Consider the following 25,888-nt stretch of genomic DNA (forward strand, 5'->3'; position numbering starts at 1 on the left):
CTTTTCTATACTGATTTTAACTGTGCAAATCTCCTGAAGCCTTTGACTTCCAAAACCTATCAAGAAGCTGGTCAAAGATATATTCTTCTATCCTCACTAGCTTTTCAATTCTCAGAACAGATGGAATATGGGGAAAAACTACCATGGAAATTGAATAACCTCCACAATACTACATGGAAGTGTGGACCTGTGAAAATAATGTATTACAGAAACAAAGTTTCAACAGTAAGATTGGCATCCTCATTAAGATACAGAGAGGCATGGCCATTATAAAACAGGAGGAAAAGCCATAAGATGAGAACAAGCTGTGATGAAAATGATGATGGTGTAAGATGAAAAGGTAGGGGTAAGATTAAGAAGGATGTGGAGAAAGTAAAAATGCAATAGCAGAATTAAAAGCTGCACTAGAAACAGTAAAGAACAAAATCGGTGCTATAGGAAAGCACTGAGCAATATGACCAATGCGTGTGAGAAGTTTTATCAAATAGGAACTAACAGATGAAAATGATGATGAGAGAGGAGATAGAAGTAGGAAATAGAACAGCACTCCAAGCTAAAAGTTATGGGTGTTCCTGAGGAAATCAGAACAATTGGAACATGTGCGAAGGTCATAGAAAGATATTCATATACATATGTATCTTAATACAACTCCCATTTGCTCTTTTTTGGGTAAAAAATCAAAATTAAGATTCAGGAAAATATAACCTTAAAGGATCAGTGTTTATTTTCTACAAATTTTCCTTCTAGAAATTCCCTTCTAGAAATTTATCTCTAGAGAATAATCTGAAATTTAAATTAAGATTTGCCACAAAAATTACCACAATGTTATTTCCAATGTTGGAAATTAGTATCAAAGTAAATATTCAATATTAGGAAAATATCCAAATGATGGAATGTGATGCACCTATTTAAAACTGAGTTATGCAGTATTTTTTCTTAGTAATAAAGAAAAACAACATTAAGTGAAAAAATAGGGTCCAAACTTGCATACTTATGCTTATTTTATAGTCTTAACTCTACTTTTAATGTTTAATTGGAAGAAATAGCAAATGGTAATAGTAACTGGCTCTAGAATTATGAAAGGGTTTTTAGGATCCTTTATGCTATGTTGTACTTTGAAAATCGTCTATGGTAGATAGGTAATGTTTTTGTAGTAAGAAAAATACATAAAACATTAATAAAAATATTGCTGCCTTTCCTTTTCGATTGTAAACAGATTCTTTCATATTGTAATGGAGCACCAAAAAAGCTAAATTCAAAGATTAATCAGCAGGCTGCAATAATCCTGTCATTTTTTTCTTACTGCTTTTTTAGCTGATTTATTTCCTCCTCTGCAGCCAAAAGGGATATGGCCGATCTGTTCTTGGTTTCTTCAAGAGTCTTTTCAGTTGCACCCAGACTGTAAGAGAAATCAGTAACTAAAGACAGATTTTCCAAAATTGGCAGACTTTCTAAATCAAGGCATAGGTTCTCTTGGGAAATTTTGGCATATGATATAAATTCAACTTAAACAAGATCAAATTATAAGACATCTGCATTCAATCAGATGATATTGCAAATATTATGGTGCACTTGTATGCAAAAACATGCTAGGATCCTTTCTCAATGTCAAACAAAAAGAAATAACAGAGCTACAATTCCTACAAGACTATGTAATAATTATGAAAATTAGAATGTAAAGGACAATGGAATTTGTTGAATTCCTTCTTCTCACTCTCCTAATTCAACTGCTCTGATTACACCAAATCCCCACGTTGCCCCTCTCTATAAAATCTCCATTTTTCTGCACTATACTAACACCTATTCTCATTATTTTGCACTATAGAGCTGCATTTGACTTAATTTTCCCAGACTTCCTAAATATGAAAAAAAAATTATTTGCCCACCCATGAAGTCCTCCACAGTAACACTTGACTACCAAGTATTTCATGTCTTCCTGCCTCTCACTTCCACCACTTATGGAGCGTGATTTTCCTGAGTTTTCAACATAACTCAGTCATTATTAGTTTCAAGGACTCTCTTCATTGTAGACAAATAATAATTTCTTTAGGTCTATCAAAATTTAAAAAGAAATGGGGGTGTGATGGATGACATTAGATGAAAACCAATGGTTCCCAATTAAGATGTTCTAGTACAGTGAGGGATCATGGGTTGGCAAAGGCTTCTTGTCTTCTCTGACCCTACTTTCCTGGAACATCCAGGCTCTTTCATCATAGTGGTCCTGAGGTTAAGAGAGGGCCACCACTATCTAAACTCACACCCGTCTTCCTCTCCCTTCGAGGGCCACTCCAAGTGCCGTGGCTTACTCTCTCAAGCAAAGTTTGTCTCCCCCTCTCCTGAGCTCCTCCAATGCTTAGGTCACATTTATGATCTCATTACAAACACACTGGGAACTACTTGAGGAAAAGGACTTTGTGTTATTCATCTCTTTATCCCAAGTGCCTAAAACAATGCTTGTCACATAGTAAATATTAAAAAAAAAGAAGAATGAATAAACTAAACATCTAAAATCTAACACAAATCCAAAGTATCTATAACTTCACATAAGGCTACCAGCGGTTGAAAGGGAATTGCTGAGATTTAACTCAAATGTGAATATGCTATAGTTTTAAGAAGTATACTTGGGAAAAATGAACATTTTTATCAAGAGAAATTGTAGAAAATTAAAAGAAGAAAATAGAACCAAGAAAGGAAGGAGAGTATGAACAAGGATAAAGTAGTTTTTTTCTCTCTCAAGACATGGCATATATAAGTGAGCACATATACATATAAGCAAACATATGTGCTAATTTGGCACCCATGGGTGACATACAGAGAGAAGAAAGGGAGGTACATTCATGTGCCAAGCATTTGTTTTAAGCAGGTTAACATATTTAAATTTTTTGTTACAGATGTATTCATTCATTAAGCAAATTATTGAGAACTTACTATGTGCCAGCCATGATGCTGGGTGCTGGGGACACAACAGGTCAAAATAATGATACAAGACAGTGACCCCTTGGAGCTTCCAGTCTAGTGGATTATAAACATGCAAACAAATTTTTTAAAATTCCAAATTGAGGTTAAGTGCTATTCCTAGATCATTGTGAAAGAGAATTAAAGAAAGAAGAGAAGAAAGATCTTTCAATGTATGGTGGTCACAGACTCTGAGATGTCACATTTAAGCTGAGACCTCAAGCATAATAAAGAGCCAGCCATGCAAAAAGCCAGTGGAAGATTTCCATTTTTCTGAAAAAGCAAAGCCTTACGGTGAGGAAGTAGACAGTAGACTAGATGAGGGGAGCCTGGTATGAGAAGAGGGAGGGCTGTGAGAGCCCTGAGAAGGAGTTCAGAATTTTCTCCGAAGTGTAAAAGGAGGTTACTAACAGCTTTTCAGCAGGAGGGTGGCTTTGAATATTTGCTGTGTGTAAAATGGATTGTAGCAGAGAATGAAAGCACAAGAATGAAAGCAGAGTAGCCAGTTGGAAGGCAACTGGTTGAGGCAACAGGTATCAAGGGCAATGGTAGAAGAATAGAAGAAAGGGACCAGTGTAAGAGATGTTTAGGAGATAGATTTAACAGGATAGTCTAATAGATTGGATATAGAAATGAGGACAGGTGAGATTCCCAACCAGAGTCCAGGCGTAAAATCTAGTGGTCTTCCCTCGTCTAGGGTTCATCAAACCTGGGCAGACCTGTCCCCATTCAGCACTGCACTGGAGTTTTCACCTTTGGAAATGAGTCACAACAAACCAGTCTCCACCAGGTTAGACATTGTGAAGCTTCCTGGATGGGCCACCTATTCCACAACAGGTAGCACCCTGGCCTTAGAGACAAGTAGGCAGGGTAAGGAGAGGAGAGCTGACTACCATAGAAAGTGAGGAACAGCCTCCGTTATCTGTGATGCCTTGAATAAAAAATAGAATAAGAATCACAGGTGGGTTAAAAACAAAACTCTAGGAAATCCAGGGTAAAGCAGCAAGCACCTCCCTGTGTGCAACTTTCAAATGTGGGGGGGGGGGGGCAGTGTGTGTAAAGACAGAGAGTGCACACACAAATGGTAAAGAAAACAGGGCAAAAGGTAAATGAAAGGTTGTATGGGTGTTTTGAGTACTATTCTTGCAAATTTTCTATGTTTGAAATAATTTCCAAATAAAATGTTTTTTAAAAGCATGCAGTCATGGGAGAGACATCAGCATCATGGTGGAGTGAGCGTGCCCAGGACTCTCTCCTCTCCAACATACAACAAAAAGGAGCAACGATATTCCAACAAAAAATATCCTAATAGCACAGGAATCCTCGGAAACCCACAGCAGCCAAACGACAGAGTGTGGAGAGGCTGGAGCCCCCCTCGGAGGAGCTAGAATGGCATAAGAGAGAACTTCGCTCCCTCCCCTAGAGACTGGGATTGATGCTGCAGGAGGCTCTTCAAGGGAAGGAGTCAGGGAGGGGCCATGCATCAGCAGGATCACCCAGGACTCCTCAGGGCCCTTGCAGCCCAGATGGAAGCCCTCTAACGGGGTGAAAGTTTTCATATGGGGTGACCTCATCAAGCCAAGACCCCAGGAAAGCAGATAACAAGAGCTGATTGGGAATCCCGGGTCTGCACGCAAGAGACAGCACCCCCGTCGCAACCTGTGCTGCGCTGCGTCATCTTGGCTGAAGGCAGAGGCCTCAGAATATGCAGCTCTCAACCCCCTCCTAGTGATGACAGGTTGTAACTGCAACCTATCACAATGGGGAAGACCCGTCCATCTTCCAGCATCCATCAGTCCATCAAATCTCCAGACCAGAGGGAAAACAAGCACCCAGAATTATGTCCTGAGGACTCAGAAATAAGTAAACTAAATGACAATTAATTCAGAATAGCTATCATCAAAAAACTCAGTGAGGTAAAGGAAAATATAGAGAAACAAGTCAACGAGTTCTGGAGTTACTTCACAAAAGAGATTGAAACTATAAAGGATAATCAATCAGAAATGCTAGAGATGAAAAATACAATGGAAGAAATAAAACATAATATGGATTCCCTGAATGCCCGTGTGAACGCCATAGAGGAGCAAATCAGCACAATCCAAGATAGGTTGAATGGCTCCAGCCAGAGGAAGAGAGAGAACTAAGACTAAAAAGAAATGAAGAAAATCTCCAAGAAATAGCCAACTCAATGAGGAAATGCAATATGAGAATTATAGGTATCCCCGAGGGCAAAGAAAAGGAGAATGGAGCAGAAAGCATGCTCAAAGAAATAATAGGAGAGAACTTCCCAAATATAGGGAATGAGAGAGAAATGTATGTGGAGGAAGCTTTCAGGTCTCCTAGATATGCCAATGTAAAAAGAGGTACTACAAGGCATATAGTAGTAAAACTGGCAAAAGTGAATGACAAAGAAAGAATACTCAGGGCAGCAAGGTAGAAGAGAATAACCTACAAAGGAACCCCTATCAGACTTTCAATGGATTTCTCTGCAGAAACCTTACAAGTTAGGAGAGATTGGAATGACATATTCAAAACTTTAAAAGATAAAAATCTTCAGCCAAGAATACTCTATCCAGCAAAAATATCCTTCAGATATGAGGGAGAAATTAAATCTTTCCCAGACAAACAAAAGCTAAGGGACTTCGTAGCCACAAGACCTCCTCTACAAGAAATCCTCAAGAAGGCTCTCATACCTGAAAAAAGAAAAAAGGGAGAAAGGGGTCACAAAACACAGAGTAAGGAGACAGATAGAATCAGAATAGGATAGCAAATATACAGCTATAGCATTAGGATAAAGGGAAGGAAAACACCAAAAACAAAGACAATCTTGTCACTTTAACCACAAACTCACAACACAAGTTGGAATAAGAGATGACAAGAATAACTTAGGAGGGGAGGAGGAAAGGGACTAAATCAGTTTAGGCTAAGGAAATAAGAGGCCATCAGAAAATGGACTATGTTATGCATGAGATTCTGAATACAAACTTCAGGGTAGACACTAAACTAAAAAACAAAACAGAGACACAAAAAATAAATAAGGAAAAAGCTAAGAAACGCAGCACAAGAAACTGCAGAAGTCAATGGGTAGGCCAAAACACACAGGATGAGAAACAAAGGAAATCCAGGAAAACCAGAAAACAAATGACAGAATAACAGCATTAAGCCCTCATGCATCAATAATCACCCTCAATGTAAACGGATTGAACTGTCTAATAAAAAGACACAGAGTGGCAAGATGGATTAAAGAACAAGATCCAACAATCTGTTGCCTCCAGGAAACACACCTCAGCTCCAGTGACAAGTACAGGCTCAGAGTGAAGGCGTGGAAGACAATAATCCAAGCTAATGGCAAGCAAAAGAAAGCAGGTGTCACAATATTTATATCAGACAAAGTAGATTTCAAGATAAGGCAGGTAAAGAGAGACATAGAGGGTCAGGATATAATGAGCAAAGGGACACTACATCAAGAAGAAATAATGCTTATAAATATCTATGCACCCAACACAGGAGCACCAAACTTTGTTAAGCAACTATTAGAAAACCTAAAGGAAGATATCGAAAATAAGACAATAATAGTAGGGGACCTCAACACCCCACTCATATCATTGGACAGATCATCCAGACAGAAAATCAACAAGGAAACAGTGGAATTAAATGAAAAGCTAAAACAGTTGGACTTAATAAACATATATAGCACACTTCATCCAAAAACAGCAGAATACACATTCTTCTCAAGTGCACATGGAACATTCTCAAGGATAGACCATATGTTGGGAAACAAGGCAAGCTTCTATAAATTTTAAGAAATTTAAATAATAACAAGCATCTTCTCTAATCATAATGCTATAAATCTAGAAATTAATTACAAGAAAAAAGCTGAGAAAGGGACAAAGATTTGGAAACTAAACAATATGCTATTGAACAAGCAATGGGTCATTGAAGGAATTAAAGAAGAAATTGGAAAATATCTGGAGACAAATGAAAACGATAACATGCCATAACAACTCATATGGGATACAGCAAAAGCTGTATTAAGGGGCAAATTCATCGCAATAGAAGCACACCTTAACAAACAAGAAAAATCCCAAATCAGCAATCTTAAACTACACCTAACTGAATTAGAGAAAGAAGAACAAACAAAGCCCAAAGTCAGCAGAAGGAGAGAAATAGTAAAAATAGAGCAGAAATGAATGCTATTGAAACAAAAAAGGTAGTAGAAAGCATCAATGAAACAAAGAGCTGGTTCTTTGAGAAGATAAATAAAATTGATAAACCCCTAGCCAGACTTACAAAGAAAAAGAGAAAGCTCAAATAAACAAAATCAGAAATGAAAGAGGAGAAATAACAACAGACTCCACAGAAATACAACGGATTATAACAGAATAGTACAAAAAAACTATATGCCAACAAAATGGATAACCTAGAGGAAATGGATAAATTCTTAGACTCTTACAATCTCCCAAAGCTAAGTCAAGAATAAGCAGACAATCTGAACAGACCAGTCACAAGGAAGGAGATTGAAACAGCAATCAAAAGCATCCCAAAGAATAAAACCCCAGGACCAGATGGCTTTCCTCAGGAATTCTACAAAACTTTCAAAGAGGATTTAATACCTATACTTTTTAAGCTATTCCAAAAAATTAGAGAGGATGGAACACTTCCTAACACATTCTGCGAAGCCAACATCACACTGATACCAAAGCCTGACAAGGACAGCACAAAAAAGGAGAACTACAGGCCAATATCACTGATGAACATAGATGCAAAAATTCTCAATAAAATTTTCACAACTCAAATTCAGCAATACATCAAAAGGATCATACATCATGATCAAGTGGGATTCATACCGGGGACACAAGGATGGTTCAACATCTGCAAATCAATCAATGTGATACACCACATCAACAAACTGAGGAGTAAAAACCACATGATCATCTCAATAGATGCAGAGAAAGCATTTGACAAGATCCAACAGCCATTTATGATAAAAATTCTGAACAAAATTGGGATAGAAGGAAATTACCTCAACATAATAAAGGCCACATATGACAAACCCACAGCCAACATCATACTCAATGGGCAAAAACTGAGCGCCACCCCCCTGAAAACAGGAACGAGACAAGGATGCCCTCTATCACCACTCTTATTCAACATAGTACTGGAGGTTTTGGCCAAAGCAGTTAGGCAAGAGAAAGGAATAAAAGGAATCCAAAAGGGAGGGAAGAAGTGAAACTCTTGCAGTTTGCAGACGACATGATCTTATATATAGAAAACCCCAAAGAATCCATTGGAAAACTGTTAGAAATAACCAACAACTACAGCAAAGTGGCAGGGTATAAAACCAACTTACATAAATCAGTAGCATTTCTATACTCTAATAATGAACTAACAGAAAAAGAACTCAAGAACACAATACCATTCACAATCACAACAACAACAACAAAATACCTCAGGGTAAATTTAACTAAGGAAGTGAAAGACCTATACAATGAAAACTACAAGGCTTTTCTGAAAGAAATGGATGATGACATAAAGAGATGGAAAGACATTCCATGTACATGGATTGGAAAAATAAACACGGTTAAAATGTCCATACTACCTAAAGCAATCTACAGATTCAACGCTATCCCAATCAGAATCCCAATGACATTCTTTACAGAAATAGAACAAAGAATCCTCAAATTCATGTGGGGCAACAAAAGACCCCGAATTGCTAAAGCAATCCTGAGAAAAAAGAACAAAACGGGAGGCATCACAATCCCTGACTTCAAACATACTACAAAGCTACAGTAATCAAAACAGCATGGTACTGGTACAAAAACAAGTGCACAGATCAATGGAACATAATTGAAAGCCCAGAAATAAAACCACACATCTGTGGACAGCTAATCTTCAACAAAGGAACTCAGGGCATACAATAGAGAAAAGAAAGTCTCTTCAACAAATGGTGCTGGAAAAACTGGAAAGCCACATGTAAAAGAATGAAAATTGACCATTCTTTTTCACCATTCACAAAAATAAACTCTAAATGGATCAAAGACCTAAAGGTAAGACCTGAAACCATCAGACTTCTAGAAGAAAATATAGGCAGTACACTCTTTGACATCAGTATTAAAAGGATCTTTTTGGACACCATGTCTTCTCAGACAAAGGAAAAAATCGAAAGAATAAACAAATGGGACTTCATCAGACTAAAGAGCTTCTTCAAGGCAAGGGAAAACAGAATTGAAATAAAAAACAACCCACTAATTGGGAAAAAAATATTTGCAAGTCATATATCCAACAAAGGGTTAATCTCCATAATATATAAAGAACTCACACAACTCAACAACAAAAAAATCAAACAACCCGATCAAAAAAGGGGCAGGAGACATAAATAGACATTTCTCCAAAGAAGATATACGGATGGCAAATAGACACATGAAAAGATGCTCATCATCACTGATCATCAGGGAAATGAAAATCAAGGCTACGCTAAGATATCACCTTGCACCCATTAGAATGGCAAAAATAACCAAAACAAAAAGTAACAAATGTTGCAGAGGTTGTGGAGAAAAAGGAACCCTCATATACTGCTGGTGGGAATGCAAACTGGTACAGCCACTATGGAAAACAGTATGGAGATTTCTCAAAAAATTAAATATAGAAATACCATATGACCCACCCACTACTGGGTATCTATCCAAAGAGCTTGAAGGTCAGTAATTCCAAAACTCCCATGCACCCCTATGTTCATTGCAGCCTTATTTACAATAGCCAAGATGTGGAAGCAACCTAAGTGCCCATCAACCAATGATTGGATAAAGAAGATATGGTATATATATACAATGGAATACTACTCAGCCATAAAAAAGAATAAAATCATCCCATTCACAACAACATGGATGGAGCTTGAGGGAATTATGTTAAGTGAAATAAGCCAGACAAAGAAGGACAATCTCTGTATGACTCCACTCATATGAGGAATTTAAAAATGTAGACAAAGAGAACAGATTAGAGGCTACCAGGGGAAAGGTGGGGTTGCGGGTGGGCACAAAGGGCAAAGGGGTGCACCTACAACACAACTGACAAACAACAATGTACAACTGAAATTTCACAAGATTGTAAACTATCATACACTCAATAAAAATTAACTTTAAAAAAAAAAATCATGTAGTCATAGTCTCTTCTTATCCCATGGTGCTCCTTATAGGAAACTACAGAGCCAGAGTGATAAGAGAGGGAGATAGGAATTCCTGGCTCCTACTGGTGCTGATAAAAGTTAAGAACCAGCAAAATCTCAAAGCCCTGCCTCACAACTAGAGGCAAATGGAGGAGCCTGGCCATCAGCAGCAGTGGCAGCCAGTGCCCCAGGAAACCAGACAAGTCACAACTTAGCACTCCTCAGCACAAGACTCTAGTGCCCGGGTGGAAACAAGGCAGCACGAACCCAGAGGGCAGTGCAAGACCCAAAGCCCCTCTCCTCCAGGACCAGGAGAGCATGCAAGCATCCCTCCGCCCCTAGATACCAACGTAAGGAAGGGGGAGCAATGAGACCCCTCGAGAGGGCAAACGCAGCCCTTCGCAAAAGTCTGAACTTGGAATTAACTGAGTATTTACACAAAAGGGACTACAATAAACCAGAAAAAAAAGTGACAAATTTAAGGATTCTCCTCACTCCACTCCAAATCAGCTGACATTCGTTGAAATTTAAGTTGCAGAAATTCAGAGGAATTATGCTTTTTGCACATTACTTTTGTAAATTTTGACTTCGGCAGCTATAAAACTGCTCATTCAAGATGGGGGTGTGTGGAGGTAACTATGTGTATGCTTGCAAGCACACACCAAGAAAAACGTCTGGGGCAAAATATTTCAAAATGTTAACGGGGAGAAGATAAGAGGTGATTTTCATCATTATACTTTTATCTGTGTGTGCATTTTGAGAAGGAAATTTGCATTACTTTCTTAATCAAGCAAAACTAAATCAGTCGAGATGTTTTCCTTAGAAGGAAAGCTCATCAGAGAAAAGGGCAGAATGCCACACCCTATTCCATCACACGTCTTAACTAGTGAAAAAAGAATTCCGTGCTATCCTGTACATGTCAGCAGTGGAGCAATGCGGTGGTAGGAGAAACGCCTTCTTGATGGATTTTTGTCAGGTGTGTTGAGTGCAGCTTCATACACATTTGTCTATCTTCTCAAGTACAAATGCGAAGTTTGCAATTTTCTTTCAGTGATTCCCTAAGCTTGCCAGCCTGGCTTTGCACATAGCAGACATCCGATATCTGTTGCTGCCTGGCATTGCTTAACTTTTTTAAATACATTTTTTGTATCTAATAGTTATTCCAAAATCTTAAATTGTTCATTCTTAAAAGGGTCTGCTCTCTCAGTCACGCAAATATACCCCTAAATGACTACAACTGACAGACAAATGCAGCCCGATGCATCTTACTTTCACTCTCTTTATCTTCATGTTTCTCTTTACCTGTTCTTTCACTCCCTTTAACCCTTCCCCTTCGGCATCTTTTATTTTCCTCCAAAAAGATAGATTTCCATGTAACAATCTTCCCCTACTTATAAATATGGGCTGATAATGGTTCTATGGAGAAGCGGGGGCTCCAGGAATGGAGCTGAGAGCATCAGGGTCTTAGGGATGATAACATAATCTAGATATCCTGTCCCCAAATTCAGAGACACTGACTCCCGACACACACACACACACCCATATTACTTATTTGTAAGTGTCTACACTTTTACGAGCCATTATTCTCTTTTCAAGCTTAAAAATTAAATTAAGAACAAGCAATTCTTTTTGGAAAAAGATAACTTGCATTCCTCTTACTCGTCTTGAACCTGGTTGAGTTGATTACGAGTTGAGTTCAACTCAAAGTCTAATTGTTGTATGTCCCGCTCCCGAACACCAGACTCTTTCTGTCTCTCCTTATCAAACGTGTCCTGGAATGATACACAAATCAAAAACTAGTCTGAATACATGAAACAACATGGACAGATTGCAAAAACATTATGCTGAGCAAAAGAAGGCAAGCATAAAAGAGCATGTAATGTATGGTTCCAATTACATAAAGTTCTAGTGCAGGCAAAATTAATCTAGCACAATGAAAACCAGGAGAGTGGCTGCCCTGAGGGTGGAGGGAGGTGACAGGGAAGTAGCTCTGAAATGATGGAAATGTTTTATGTCAAAATAGGGTATAAGTTACACAGATATGTGCCTTTGTCAAAATTCCTCAACCTATAGATTTCACTGTAGGTAAATTATACCTCAATTTTTTAAAAAGACATTGAAATATCATCCTATATCTCTATATCTAGAACACTCACAGGGGGTAAAAATCTAAGAAGCATACATAAATCCCCAGGGAAAAATCTGCTTAATGACAACTGAATCTATAGAGTACTCACCACATGCAAGCTGTTTCACATGCTTATCACATTTAATTCTCACAATCTTATTAAGTCAGTAAAAGCACTGTCCCCATTCAACAAATGGGGAAACTGAGATATACAGGTTAGACAACCCACCCAGGACCATAGAAGATAGACTAGAATTCTGTCCAGTGTCTCCAAGTAGGAACCCTTCAGCCACTATGTGATAAGGCCCTCTTCCTTAGGACAGCCTGCTCTAAATGCTTTAATTTTAGAAAGGAATTTATGTAAATCTATGTAAACATTTAAAATCAAGGTTACCAATGCTTTGCTTAGTCAGATATAAGGATGCCAAGGCCTAAAGCAAGGTATATGTTCTCTTTCCAGTCTAGTCTTCAAATGTTAAAACACTGACACTGTTCCATGGAAACCACCGACATCAACCACAAATTATAAGACTCTTTGTCAGTCTACCAGAATTGAGTTTTTTTTCTTATCTTGGAAGTTTCCAATTAATTTCAATATTTCAGAATACCAAGCTTTCCCCCATTTGATGATCTCTTTCTCTTCTGAGCCCCTGCGGTACCCTAACTGTCTGGGTGACATTTGTCATTTAAAAGTTGCTATTTAATGCCCAGTGTGGGCAAGCAATGTCCCAGATTAGACCATCCTCAGGTCCTTTTTTTTTTTTTTGAGGAAGATTAGCCCTGAGCTAACATCTGCTGCCAATCCTCCTCTTTTTGCCGAGGAAGACTGGTCCTGAACTAACATCCGTGCCCATCTTCCCCTGCTTTATATGTGGGACACCTGCCACAGCATGGCTCAACAAGCAATGCGTAGGTCCACACCTGGGATCCGAACCGGCAAACCCCAGGCCACAGAAGCAGAGCGTGCAAACTTAACCACTGGGCCGCTGGGCCAGGCCCCCATGGGGTCCTTTTTATAGCTGAGGAAACAAAGGCTCGTTGATTTGCCTGAAGTCACACCACTAGTAAGTAGGCAAAGCTGAGATTTGAATGTAGGTCTGTCTCAAGAAAAAACTCAATCCATTATGCTGCATATTACTGTAAATAGAAACTCACCTTTATAGCTTTGTCCCAATTCCCCAGGCAGAGTTGAGCCCCTCACTAGGTAAAAACCATATCTTACTTATGTCTCAGTGCCCAGAGCCTGATCAGGGTGCTGAAAGCCAAGGGTGATCCTTTAGCATCCTTACCTGTAGAGAGGGGACCCTGCTGTCAACAGGTTTTCCCAGGGAAGCAGCAGTAAAGGAGGCCTCCAGCCAAGGCAAAAGGCGCGATTTGATTATTTCCACACCATCGTAATGTCCTCCTAGAAGAATCCACAAGTCAGGTCAGCAAGAGAAATCCAGCCACACCAGCTCAGGCGGGGAGCACAGAGAAAGAGAGAGAAAAGGCAGAAAAGGAGGGAGAGGTGGTGGGAAAGCACAGGCCACTCTTACCTTCCTGGGCTGTGGTCGTGAGGATCCCAAAGAGTTGTCCCTGCACTTTGGCAACTTGTTCAATGAGTTCAAGGCATTGATTTAGATTTTGATCACATGAGTTTGTCTGCAAAGCCAAAACAGTAGACATCAGTGCAATTCCTTTATTCTGGGACCCACTGCAGGTAGACAGGGGCCTCACTTTATATGACGGCCTTCTGGCTCTGGGATGGGGGCAGAGACTGCTGTGTATTCACCAAAACATACTTCCCTTTCCTTCTGGGCACACAGCTAGACCACTTTCCCCAGCTTCCCTAGCAGTTTGTGCAGCCACATAACTGAGTTCTGGTCCCCAGGATGGGAAGTGATATATGCCACTTCCAGGTGTGACCCAGAAGAAAAACCTCTTGAGTGAGTCTCTTCTTTATCTTTCCGCATCTACCAGAAAATGCAGAGGACCCAGCAGAGGACTCCAAGGGCATAAAGGATGGTGGAGCCACAGGATTTGGAAGGCTCTTAACTGAATACTTGCATTGAACTATGATAAAATCAAGAAAGTTTGTGTGTGTTAAGCTACTGAGATTTGGGGTTGTTTTAATAGCAATAACCCTGACTCCCTACTCAAAGGAACCCTGCAAAAAATCCTAATAAAGTGAATAGATCTTTTGTAACACAATACAAATCACCATCTCCCAATTTACCTGCTTTATTGGTTCTTGTCCTCTATCTGAGTTCAATATGTACATAAAGAACACTAATTATTAATAGTAAGAAGTTATTGCTTGGTTGAGGATACAATGGAGAATAAGACAAAAATGATGGCCCAGGCCAGATGGCAATGCAGACTAGTAGGGGAGACAGCAAAGCAGACAGGTACCCTGCAGGGGAATAATAAGTCTTATAGAGGGGTGAGGACAAGGTTTACTCAAGAGCCCACTGTCTCAGAAAGTCAGGGAAGTCTTCTAAGAGGAAGAGAAATCCAGGTAGAGAGGCAATTAGGCAAAATGGGGAAAGGAGTGGTTGGTTCAAGTGGTTACAGAATATTCTACGCAACAAGAACAGAACATGAAGAAGCCAAGAGGTGGGCCTTCTATCTAGTATTCTGCTTTCATCATCTGTTTGGTGAGCTTTTACCATTTCCTCATTAGCCAAACCTCTAATTGATTCTAACTCTAAAGGAAGGAACACAGCTACAAGCAACAAACAAATCATGTGAGTGGAAAAATGCATAGATTTACGTGTCATTTCAAGCCATAATAAGGCACTAGCCGTGGATGCCTCCTGGGCGCTATGAAAACCGAGACAGAAAGTGGGGTTCAAGGAGGATAGAAATTAGAATGAAGAGATGAAGTTTGGATGACCTCTGGGCAAAAGTTTACACGTAAAATGCATATCTGTGTCAACAAGGGAAATGGCTTATCACAGTTCTGTGTGAACCTGCACAGGCACTCAACCTCTCTGAGTCCATTTCTTCTGCAGGAAAAATGCCTTGCAGAGTGTTAGGAAAATTAAATCAAAATAATTCGATAGTCTCTAAATATTCAAACTCAATATGTATTGGATGGATGAAAAAACGAGACGATTCACTCACTTCATACTTATTACACACTTCCTACATGCCAGACACTATTAATGCTTTACATATGTAACTCAGTTAATCCCCAATAGTACACTGTGAGACAGGAGTACCATTGTTACCATTCCCATTTTCAGATGAGAGAACTGAGATACAGAAAGGTTAAATAATTTGCCCACGTTTATTTAGCTAGAAAAATGTCAGAACTGAGATTGGAACCCAAGTAGCTTGGCTCAGAGCCCACGCTGTTAACCACTAAACTACTGACTCGGGCCTACTCAGTGGCGCAGTGGTTAAGCATGCACGTTCCACTTCGGCGGCCTGGGGTTCACCGGTTCGGATCCTGGGTGCGGACATGGCACCGCATGCTGTGGCAGGCATCCCACATATAAAGCAGAGGAAGATGGGCACGGATGTTAGCTGAGGGCCATTCCTCCTCGGCAAACAGAGGAGGATTGGCAGCAGTTAGCTCAGAGCTAATCTTCCTCAAAAAAAATACGAATAAAAAAATAAACTATACTGACTTGTAGATGGCAAGTAGTGCTGGAATAGATGGAAGACTGGATGATGTGACAAAGAGTGAATGGGGAGGGCAGTCAGGGAAGGCCTCTCTGAGCAGGACATGTTTGATCTAAGTCCTGGATGTAGAGCACTGGAGAGAGAGCACGCCGGGCTGTGGGAACAGCAAGGGCAAAGGCCCTATGGCAGGAAGGAGTTTGACAACCTTGGTGCACGTGGCAGAAGCTCAAATGGTCAGAGAGGCTGGCAGGACAGATCCTGGAAGGCTGTGCAGGCCTGGTGAGGAGCCTGGATGGAACGGACTACTCATGACCTGGAGGACCTGCTGGTTTACCTCCCATGCCTGGTAAACAGTACCCGGTGACTAGCTCTGTTGCAGTACTTATTTCTGTTGCAGCCATGTTTTTCTGTCTCATCTGTCTATCCCCTTCCCCCTAAAAGATCATGAATTCTTTTTAAAAATGACTATCTTGCTCATGTTTATATCAATTGCCACTAACATCCATAGCAAATTGAAGGGCCAAACAGTATTTGACGAATGAATGAACAAACGAATGAATGAATGACTTAGCATAATATTGGCATGATCAGAACATTTGGAACCCACAGCCTGAACAGCTATCTCCATTTCTTCCTCTTTGAACCAGCAGCTCCTTGCCCTTGCTGTTTTACTCCTGCACTTACCACAGGGAACTTCAATTCCCCTCTTACAGACTTTTGCCCTCTGGCTAGATCACGCCATATGCTAAGTGGACAGAGAAAGGGCTTGGGAGGCAAGCCAACCCGAGTGAATATCTCAACTCTGCCGCTTGCCACAGTTCTGTGTGATCCTGCACAGGCACTCAACCTCTCTGAGCCCATTTCCTCTCTAGGAAAATGGGGATAATGCCTTGCAGAGTGTTAGGAAAATCAAATCAAAATAATGCATATCCAGCACCTCAGAGACAGAAGGTGTCCAATAATTGGTACCCACAAGGTGGTATATGGTATTGAAAGTAGAAGTGGGCTCAGGAATAAGGCAGACCTTGGTTCAAATCTGGTTCTCCACTTACTGGCTATATTCCTTTAGAAAAGACATTTTAAATATGAGCCTTGTTTACTCATATTTAAAAGGTGGTTGATCTCATGAGCTAACTTAGGTGCAGAGTAAAGGAGGTACATAATTAGAGTGTTATTGTAGTATTATTACTCTATGCTGCTATGCCTTGCCCAGGGCCTGGTACAAAGTAGGTGCCCAAAGGAACGTTTGTGAAATGAGTTTGTACACACAACTTAAATAACAGAAGAAACTATACTATGTCAGACAGTTCCTGTTCCCAAGACATGTCACAACATGCTGCAACTTCTAACACAAAGGATTGCACAAGATAGTCAAGTTGCAATGGAGTCACATTATTCTACCAAACAACCACTCACGCAAGATCAATAGAGCAAAGATGTAAACTGATTATACTGTCTCCTAATTCTAAAGCGCAGACTCCCAAAGTGTGTTCATTCGTAAATCACTGAGTTCCTATTATTTGTAAGGCCTTGGGCTCGGCAGCTCAGGAAACAAAGCTACATTTTAAAAAATGTCAAAAGTTGCCTGCTGTCAACGAGCTCGCCAGCTGGGGAAGTGGGCTGGTGAATGGGAAATGTACGGGGGATAAATGATTACCTTAGAGTTTATTAGGTGCCCTAGGTGGATAGTGAGCTGTAGAAGGAGCAAAACACGCTCCAGTGAGGGGTGAGAGGAAAGAGGGAAGGACATTCCAAGAGGAGGAACAGCAGGTACCAAGGCAAGAAGCAGCAAGGCATATTACGGGCGAAGTGGAATGTGGGATCCAGACACGAAGAAATGAAGGACTTTATTTGCCACATGAAGAGATCTGGGCTTTATCCCATCACTGAAAGATTTAATGGGGCACGTAGAGGAGGATGGGTAGGACATGGTCAGATTTGCTTTGCATTTTACAGAAATCACTCTGGCAGGAGCCGACCAGATAGAGTTTGCATTAGAGAGCAAGTCTGGTGGGAAGGTAGGCAGTTGTAATCATCTGGGTGAGAGATGCTGAGGGCTGTGGAGATGCCAAGGGTCCCCTTGGCAGCCCCAAATAACATCCGTGTCAGCCAAGGTCCCACTGATTCTAGCATTATTTCAAGAGGAAATCAGAAGGTTTGGGAACAGGGAAGAGGTGTGAGAGGGAGAATACCGTTTTTGAGCAGTTTAGGGGTTCTGCAGGACCTTCATATAGAGATGTACCTAACAATTATTGAGCAGCTGCTTTATGCCAGGCTGACACTGTGCTAAGAGCTTTAAATACACTGCTTCATTTAATCCTCAAAACAACCCTACAAACTGGATACCAGCCACCATTTCAAATTCACCAATGACGAAAACGAAGATCTTGAAGAGACAGTGGTTAAGTTGGAAACCAAACCCATTCCTGAAGCTTCTGGCACTGCAGTTGAGCTCTCAATCGTGATGCTTTACCACAAGCAGTTGGAAAATAATCTGGATCTCAGAAGAGAGGTAGGGGTCGGAGGTGTGGCTTTGCAAGCCTTCAGCAGATGGAAAGAGTGGCAGCCAGGTGCAAAGATGAGATCACCAGAAAGAGTATAGAGTGCGGAGAGGGCTGAAGGCAGGGCAGCGGGCAATTTTGCTATTTCGGCAGAGGGCTGAGGAAAAAGGGCCAGTGAATGAAAACAGAACAAGAGCAGTAAGAGATAAGGGGACAACCGGGAGGAAAGATGAAGAAGAAGCAGGAAGCCAGAGGAGATGGTTTCAAGAAGCAGAAGGGCATGGCTTATTCTCTGCTTCACTCGTGCATTTATGCTCTCACAAATCTTTACGGAGGCGGCTACTATGTGCCGGATGCTAGGGACACAATGCTGAATGAGATAGTCTTTGGCCCTCAGGGATTTTACAGTCCAAAATAAACATGCAAATAAATGCTAAACCATGTACTACTTGCTATAATAACAGTAGGTCCAGATTTCAGAGATGAGGCCCGAAGGAGGAAGTGGGAAGAAGCTGAGAAGCTTCAAAAAAGCCTTCACCTGAGGAGCTTTCTGAGCTCCTCCTCCAAGAAATTCTAATTGCTCTAGTGTGAGGCGTTGGGTTATTGAAATTTTTTTAAAGCTTTCTGGATGATTTTTATGTGAAACCAAAATTGAGAACCACGGCACTAGTGGGAAATGAGATGAATTTAGTCTCAACCAGCCCCCTCTAAAAAAATTAATGAGAGAGAAAGAGTACCTCATAATTACTAAAGATGAGCTATTCGTGAAACTTTTGCTTCAGTTACATATGCATCAGGGGGTACGTGTGCTATGTTGTGAAGTAAAATGCATTGATTTCCGTGGGTAAGTTTTAAAAACACTGCTCTTGGGGACACTGCTTTACCCATGTTGAGAATCACTGATATGGGCAATGAATAATCCCTCAGGGGGCCAGCCCAGTGGCCTAGTGGTTAAGTTCGCACACTCCACTTCAGCAGCCCAGGGTTTGCGGGTTCAGATCCCAGGCAGGGACCTACACACTGCTTGTCAAGCCATGCTGTGGCAGGCATCCCACATATAAAGTAGAGGAAGATGGGCACAGATGTTAGCTCAGGGCTAATCTTCCTCAGCCAAAAGAAGAGGGTTGGTGGCGGATGTTAGCTCAGGCCTAATCTTCCTCAAAAAAAAAAAAAATCCCTCAAACAGCTGTATGCAAGTTGGATTGGAGGTGGGCGTGGATGAAGGTAGGGAAATCAGTAGGAATTTTGTCCCATGTTATAGGCATGGAACTTAAACAAGTAACCCTCAAACTTATTCTAGTGGCTTCACACAGATGGGAAAGCAAGATGTAAAGAAACAAGTAGAATATTCAGGAATATAAGCATCAGCACTATTAACATAAAGAAAACGTGTTCTTTTAAGGCTACCAACCCCTGTGCAACAGAGATGTGCTGCTAGCCTCATTTTGTAACCATGACAGCTGTGAAAGCACCGTGGGTTCTGTTAGGGGCAGATTCTCCAGACAGAGTGAAGCTACTACACCTGTGAGTCTTCTCCCTGCAGTTGCAGGTTTTTTTGCAACAAAGTTCACTTAAGATCTGCCCTAAACATACCCTAGAAGCTGGTTTTCCCACACGTGTAAGAAATGATGGGAGCTTGAAGGAAAGCAATGGAAGCTAGAGGGGGAAAGGTGGGTGACATTTGAGTTCTACTTAAGAGGTAGAATCCTCAGGGCTTAATGAACCCATCGGTGAGGCATGCTGGAGAGCGAGGGGGCCCAGGTTTCCGACTTGGGCCACAGAGGGGATTGTGATGCCATTGCCCAACCAGAGGCCACAAGCAGAAAACCAGCAAAACTGGAGAGAGGAAAACTAGTCCTCTTGGTTCGTGTCGGGTTAGAGAATGTGGAGCAGCCACATGGCGCTGTCTGGAAGGCAAGTGGCCATTCAGGTCAGGAGCTCTGGAGAAAGGCCCAAACTGGAGCTAGATTTGAGAGTTACCAGCATCTGGGAAGTAGCTAAATCCATGAAATTTGATAAAATGTGTCACTTGCTGCAGAGAAAGCAAGGAGATAAGGACTAGGGAAGAAAGAGACTGGACTTGACTGACCATCAGGGGGCCTCTGGTGACTGTTATGAGAGCAGTTATAGCAGAATGATGTAGGGGGTACTTGATGTACTTCCATATTGTGCCAGGTTGAGGAACAAATGGGAGTTGAAGAAGCAAAGGCAATGACGGCAGATTACGCTTTCAAGAAGTTTCATAGTACGGGGAAGGAGAGCAACAGGATAGTGGCTTTGTTCCCATCCCTTCGATGTCACCACTCTCTTGCCAAACAAAAGCTCCTCACCCATCAAGCCTAAATGTTGCCTAATTTCCCAGGTCCTTCATCATATGCCTCCACACGACTTACCCAGCCTTCCTTCCCTCCGGCGGCTCTGCACTCCAGCTGCTGTCCTGCTTTGCCATTGCACACATTATGTGTGCACCAGAACGACCACAATCCTTGGATCCCTTTCACTTCCGTTACTTCTGAGCAGACTTGACCTTATTAACATTCCCTTCATGAGAGCCTGATGGATCATCCACGCCCCTACCAATGGTTCTCTCAGACCTACTGTTCTATTCCTAACCCTGAATCACCTCCACAACATGAAAAAGAGAGAAAAATCCTCATCACTGAATTAATCAAACGTATCACTAAATACTTGTAATCAACTTGAAAACTTTGGTTTGAAAAGCTATTTAAATCCATCAATTTCAGTACAAAATACAGTTACTTCCATTTTAACAAACTTCAGTCTCACACACACAAAATATGCTTTATATATATTAGATAAGAATTAAATAGTACAAAGGATTCATGGCAATATTCCTTTAAAATATGGATGCTATTACAACATTAAATGACTTACCTTTTTTAATTTTTAAAATGCTTTTTTTTAAAAAAACCTGATTTTTAGATACAACAAGAATACCATTCCAAACCTGCCAATTAGAGAATTTAGAGGTGAGCAAGGAAAAGAGACAATCAGCGCTAAGTATGTGGAGACTACTCTGAGGGGCAGCATTGTGCAGCTCCTTGCAGCTGGCCATAGAAATTCACACATGGAAAACAAAAGCCCTAATTTCTACCTTCTTTTTTTCCCACTGCCCAGGGTATGCATGCTGGGGGATGGGAGAGTGAGAGAAGGATGGCAGGAAATGGTCGCTGCAAGTACGTGGAATTTCCTTCTATCTTCCCTTCCTCTGTAGGAGATAAGAGAATGGACTTGGCAAGCAACAGACCTACTTTCAAATCCAACTTCCACCCTTTCTGCTAGTGGACTGACCTTGGGCAGGTGAGCTGCCCTCCTGACGTTTGGTTTTCTCATCTGTAAAATGTAGAAGATAAAACCCGCTATTTCATACGTTCTTATAAAGTTTAAAGGCAATAATGTGTGAACAGTGTTTTGAAAGTTTTCAAGGGCTGGTTCTGCGCTGGTTTTAACTGTTCGTTGGGAAGTGCAGTCTCTTATATGGGCAGCCTTGCAAATAGCTCTGTTCCCCAAGTCAACCCTCTATTCTACTTCATGGCTGACCTTGTCACAACACCATCACCCCCACAACAAAGTTCTAAAACTGAAACACTGAATTTTAGCTATAAGAAAAAGTAGGCTTATGTATACCCCATCAACTTAGCAAAAGTTCTGTTTAGGCTTCTCCACTGGATTTTAGTGTCTTGCCCATGGTTAATATTCCTATTGGACTTCTTTCATTATTTATTCTCCTTAAAATTTAAACAGTGATGATGTTTACATTAATCAGTTTGTCCAAGATGAAAATAAGAAAAGTCAAATAAGAGTTGATAGCCTCTCTGTTAAAAATAAAATCTTTAATCATTTGTCAATTTCTTTTGGAGCCATGAATTCATCAGTAATTGTGGCAGAAATGGTAGCCCCAATTAAATATTCCACATTTCTCAGGCTCCCTTACAATTGGGTTGGAGCCACATCACTAATGCTGGTCAAGGGATGAGGAGTGGAAGTGACGGGTATAATGTAAGAGCAGCACAAGTTCTTCGCTATCTTTTGCCCTGCAACCTTTGAAGTCTGGCGATGAGATGGCCGCTCCACCAGATGGAGGGAGCCTGAAACTGAGCCAATGACAGAGGAGAGCTGCCATCAGACTTTGTATGAATGAGAAATAAATCTCTGTTATGTTGAGACGCTAAGATTTGGTGTTTTATTCATTACTGCAGCAGAGTCTGGCTAGTAAAGAGATAAAGATCCTGAAGGGAAGAAAAATGTTCTCTATAAATTTACTAATTAGATTAAATCCTCAAGAATGTAGAAGTATGTTAACTAAGGGGGAGGGGTGAAGGTGGCCAGGGAGTCTGTTTGAACACATCATAGCAACTAGAACGACCTTTTGTACTAAGAGCCAGCCATATTTTAGCAGAGGCAGCCTCTATTCCAACCATGAAGACTGTTCTGAAACAAACAGAGGAGACATCTCTTTAAGATCTCCCTTTTATGTGCTGATATTTAATATGCTGTTTTCACTTATTAGTGTAGACGTCTGTCACACAAGAGGAGAGTAATGCAAGAGGAGCATCACCAGCCCTCCCTACCATCCCCACTCATACATCAAGTGATCAAAAGTCTCCAGATTGTGGGGCTGGCCTGATGGGTAGTGGTTAAGTTCTCATGCTCCACTTAGGTGGCCTGGGGTTTGCTGGTTCGGATCCTGGGGGCAGACCTACACACCGCTCATCAAGCCATGCTGTGGTAGCATCCCACATACAAAACAGAGAAATATTGGCACAGATGTTATCTCAGGACCAATCTTCCTCACCAAAAAAAAAAAAGTTTCCAGTTTGTAATGGCCTGGTGTCTATTATTTTACTTTAAGAAATGTAATCTTACCCTATCTTAGAGATAAGGTTATCAAGGGTATAGCAAGTTCTTACCATTTGCTACTGTAATTACATAGAGTACACTTTTAAAAGTAATAAATCTCAGAGCCTCTGACCAAAGTTTAACTCCCTACTCCACAGGACTCTAGGTGGAAACAAAAGCATCTCAGAGAGAGGAGAGTTTCAGCCCAGAGTTGACCTTCTCTGGGTACTGCTAACATCGTAAGGAGGTTGATTTCTCTTCTCATCTTAACATCTCCATGGAGTGACTAGGTAGTCAGAATCCAGTTTTGCATAGGTGGTTATTCGACCTTTTTACAGAGCTGACCAATAAAAACATACAGATGGTGCATGATAAACTAGGGGCTTTGGGGGCAGCATACTCTTACATGAACTTTAAGGACCATTCTCAGAGTCTTTGACCTTGTTTACTAAATGTGCCAGCGTAGTTTACAAGAGGCTGATTCATATAATCTCTTGCCTAAAGTATCGCTCAGCCCAGTCGGTTCTCCCGAGAGTTTCCCATCATGCAACAGCTAGAGCAAACTTTCTAAAACATAATCTAAACATATCTCCTCCCTGCATAATGCTTTTAGTTTCTCCCCATTGCCCTCAGGATAAAGTCCAAACTCCTTAACACACCCCGCAAGGCTTTCACCATCTAGTGTTACCGCCCCACCTCCTCAGCTTCATCTCATGTCCACTCCCTGACTTGAACTATTCACAAATATCCCCAATATGCCAGATTTTTCATGCCTCCCTGCTTTTCGCACATGCTGTTTCCTCTATCCTTCATTCTCTTCTCCAACTGGAAGTTCATTATTGAGATGCAGCTGACATTTCTATTCCCAGCACCCAGGACAGACAGGGGCATCGTAAGCTCTGAAAAAATACTTGTTGAATGAATAAATTAATGAATAAATGTACACTGCAAAAATGGTAAATATAGAGTGTCTAACCCAAAGTTTTAGCCATAGTAGAAGCTAAGTAGCCATTTGTTGAATGAATTATTAAGCTCTTAATAATTGGCTCAGTTTTGGGTTGAACAAGAAGGGATTCTCTATGGCTCTTTCACCAGCATTCTTAATAACTGCAAAGGAGGAAAACAATTTCTGAAAGTTAAGTATTCACTCCAAGCTGTCCCTGAACTTCCGGTGGGATCCAAGTTTTAAAGGCCAAGTAATGCAATAATTCAGCATCTCTTTAATAACGAAAACAAAATGAGTCAGCCATGTTTGCTGTCGTTTTTATGATTTGTTTGTCTAGGGGGGTTTTGAAAAATGTCCCTTCTTAGAATTTTTTAAATAAATAAATTTTAAGTAAATAAATTATTTAAAAATCAAGCCATGGGGCCAACCTGGTGGCACAGCGGTTAAATGCGCACGTTCCGCTTCGGCAGCCGGGGTTTGTCGGTTCAGATCCCAAGAGCGGACATGGCACCGCTTGGCAAGCCATGCTGTGGTAGGCGTCCCACATATAAAGTAAAGGAAGATAGGCACAGACGTTAGCTCAGAGCCCGACTTCCCCAACACAAAAAGGAGGGATTGGAGGAAGATTTTAGCCCAGGGCTAATCTTCCCAAAAAAAAAAAAAAAAAAAAAAATCAAGCCAGAAGTAGTTTTACTTGGGACCTAGAAGATTGCTAGATGTTGTTAAGATTAAAAACAAGCCAACAGGGGCTGGCCCCGTGGCCCAGTGGTTAAGTTCGCACGCTCCGCTGCAGGCGGCCAGTGTTTCGTTAGTTCGAATCCTGGGCGCGGACATGGCACTGCTCATCAGACCACGCTGAGGCAGCGTCCCACATGCCACAACTAGAAGAACCCACAACGAAGAATACACAACTATGTACCGGGGGGCTTTGGGGAGAAAAAGGAAAAAATAAAATCTTTAAAAAAAAAAAAACAAGCCAACAAATAATCAAAAAGCAAAGGCTTTGCGGCAGAAAATTATGTTTTTAAAGAATTTACGGTCTCTGACAACATATGTAGGATACAATGAAACAGGCCGTGCATGAGATGGTGGTGATGGCCAGATTAAGGCAGAGGAGATGGGAAGGAATAAGAAGGAAATTATAAGAGAAAAACTTAGAAGAAAACTAAATAAGATCTGTTAATCCAAATAACATCTAGTCTGGAGGAAAATCAAAATTTTGCATTCTGTTTTAGAATCAATCTGTTCAGGTCATTTATCTATTTTACCTGAAAATAACTTTTTCCTAGGGGAGTAGCTTTAATCACATAGCTAATTCTAAAAGTGTGTATGGCCTTTCTTTTGCTTGAGTTAGTTAGAACTAAATCAATATGGTCACAGTCAGCAAAGTCAACCTTCCATAGCAAACATGACTTACAGCTTTTAATGAACATAGTTCTCTGAGACCAACATTTTAACAAATGTCATTTGCTACAATGAATATTCTTTGTCTTAAGGTTTCAAATCAAAAGTCCTTGGAACTAATAAAACAACCATTGCTAAGAGGAAAGCTCTTAGCAATTGACCAAACTCAAACTGTAGATGACAAGATATGGAATAAGTTTAGATGCAACCTAAATTTGGGTAGGCAGTGAATAGACATTTTCTCTTCCTCTCTCCTTTGCTTCACAGAAAACTGTTAAAAACACTTGCACTATCTCGTTTGTGACCCTGATTGTAAATCGTGG

At 40.8% G+C, this 25,888-nt stretch overlaps 1 protein-coding gene across 3 annotated transcripts in view; it reads right to left on the reverse strand.

Annotated features, from left to right (window-relative positions):
• LOC124236877 (mitochondria-eating protein-like) overlaps window positions 1-25,888 on the reverse strand; it is a 42,997-nt gene that overhangs the window by 13,698 nt on the left and 3,411 nt on the right. For 2 of the 3 annotated variants that reach the window (XR_006887867.1, XM_046655822.1), the window contains exons 2-5: window positions 13,781-13,886; window positions 13,535-13,650; window positions 11,777-11,889; window positions 1,304-1,399 (exon numbers count right to left, since the gene is read on the reverse strand). Coding sequence is in view for 2 of the 3 variants with exons in the window: in XM_046655822.1 (XP_046511778.1) it covers window positions 1,304-1,399; window positions 11,777-11,889; window positions 13,535-13,650; window positions 13,781-13,886 (431 nt within the window). In the remaining variant the exon portion in view is untranslated. The remainder of the gene's footprint in view (window positions 1-1,303; window positions 1,400-11,776; window positions 11,890-13,534; window positions 13,651-13,780; window positions 13,887-25,888) is intronic. The other variant, XM_046655823.1, reaches the window with a different exon arrangement.

Source organism: Equus quagga, chromosome 3 (genome assembly GCF_021613505.1).
Source record: "Equus quagga isolate Etosha38 chromosome 3, UCLA_HA_Equagga_1.0, whole genome shotgun sequence".
In the NCBI taxonomy this organism is placed as follows: domain Eukaryota; kingdom Metazoa; phylum Chordata; class Mammalia; order Perissodactyla; family Equidae; genus Equus; species Equus quagga.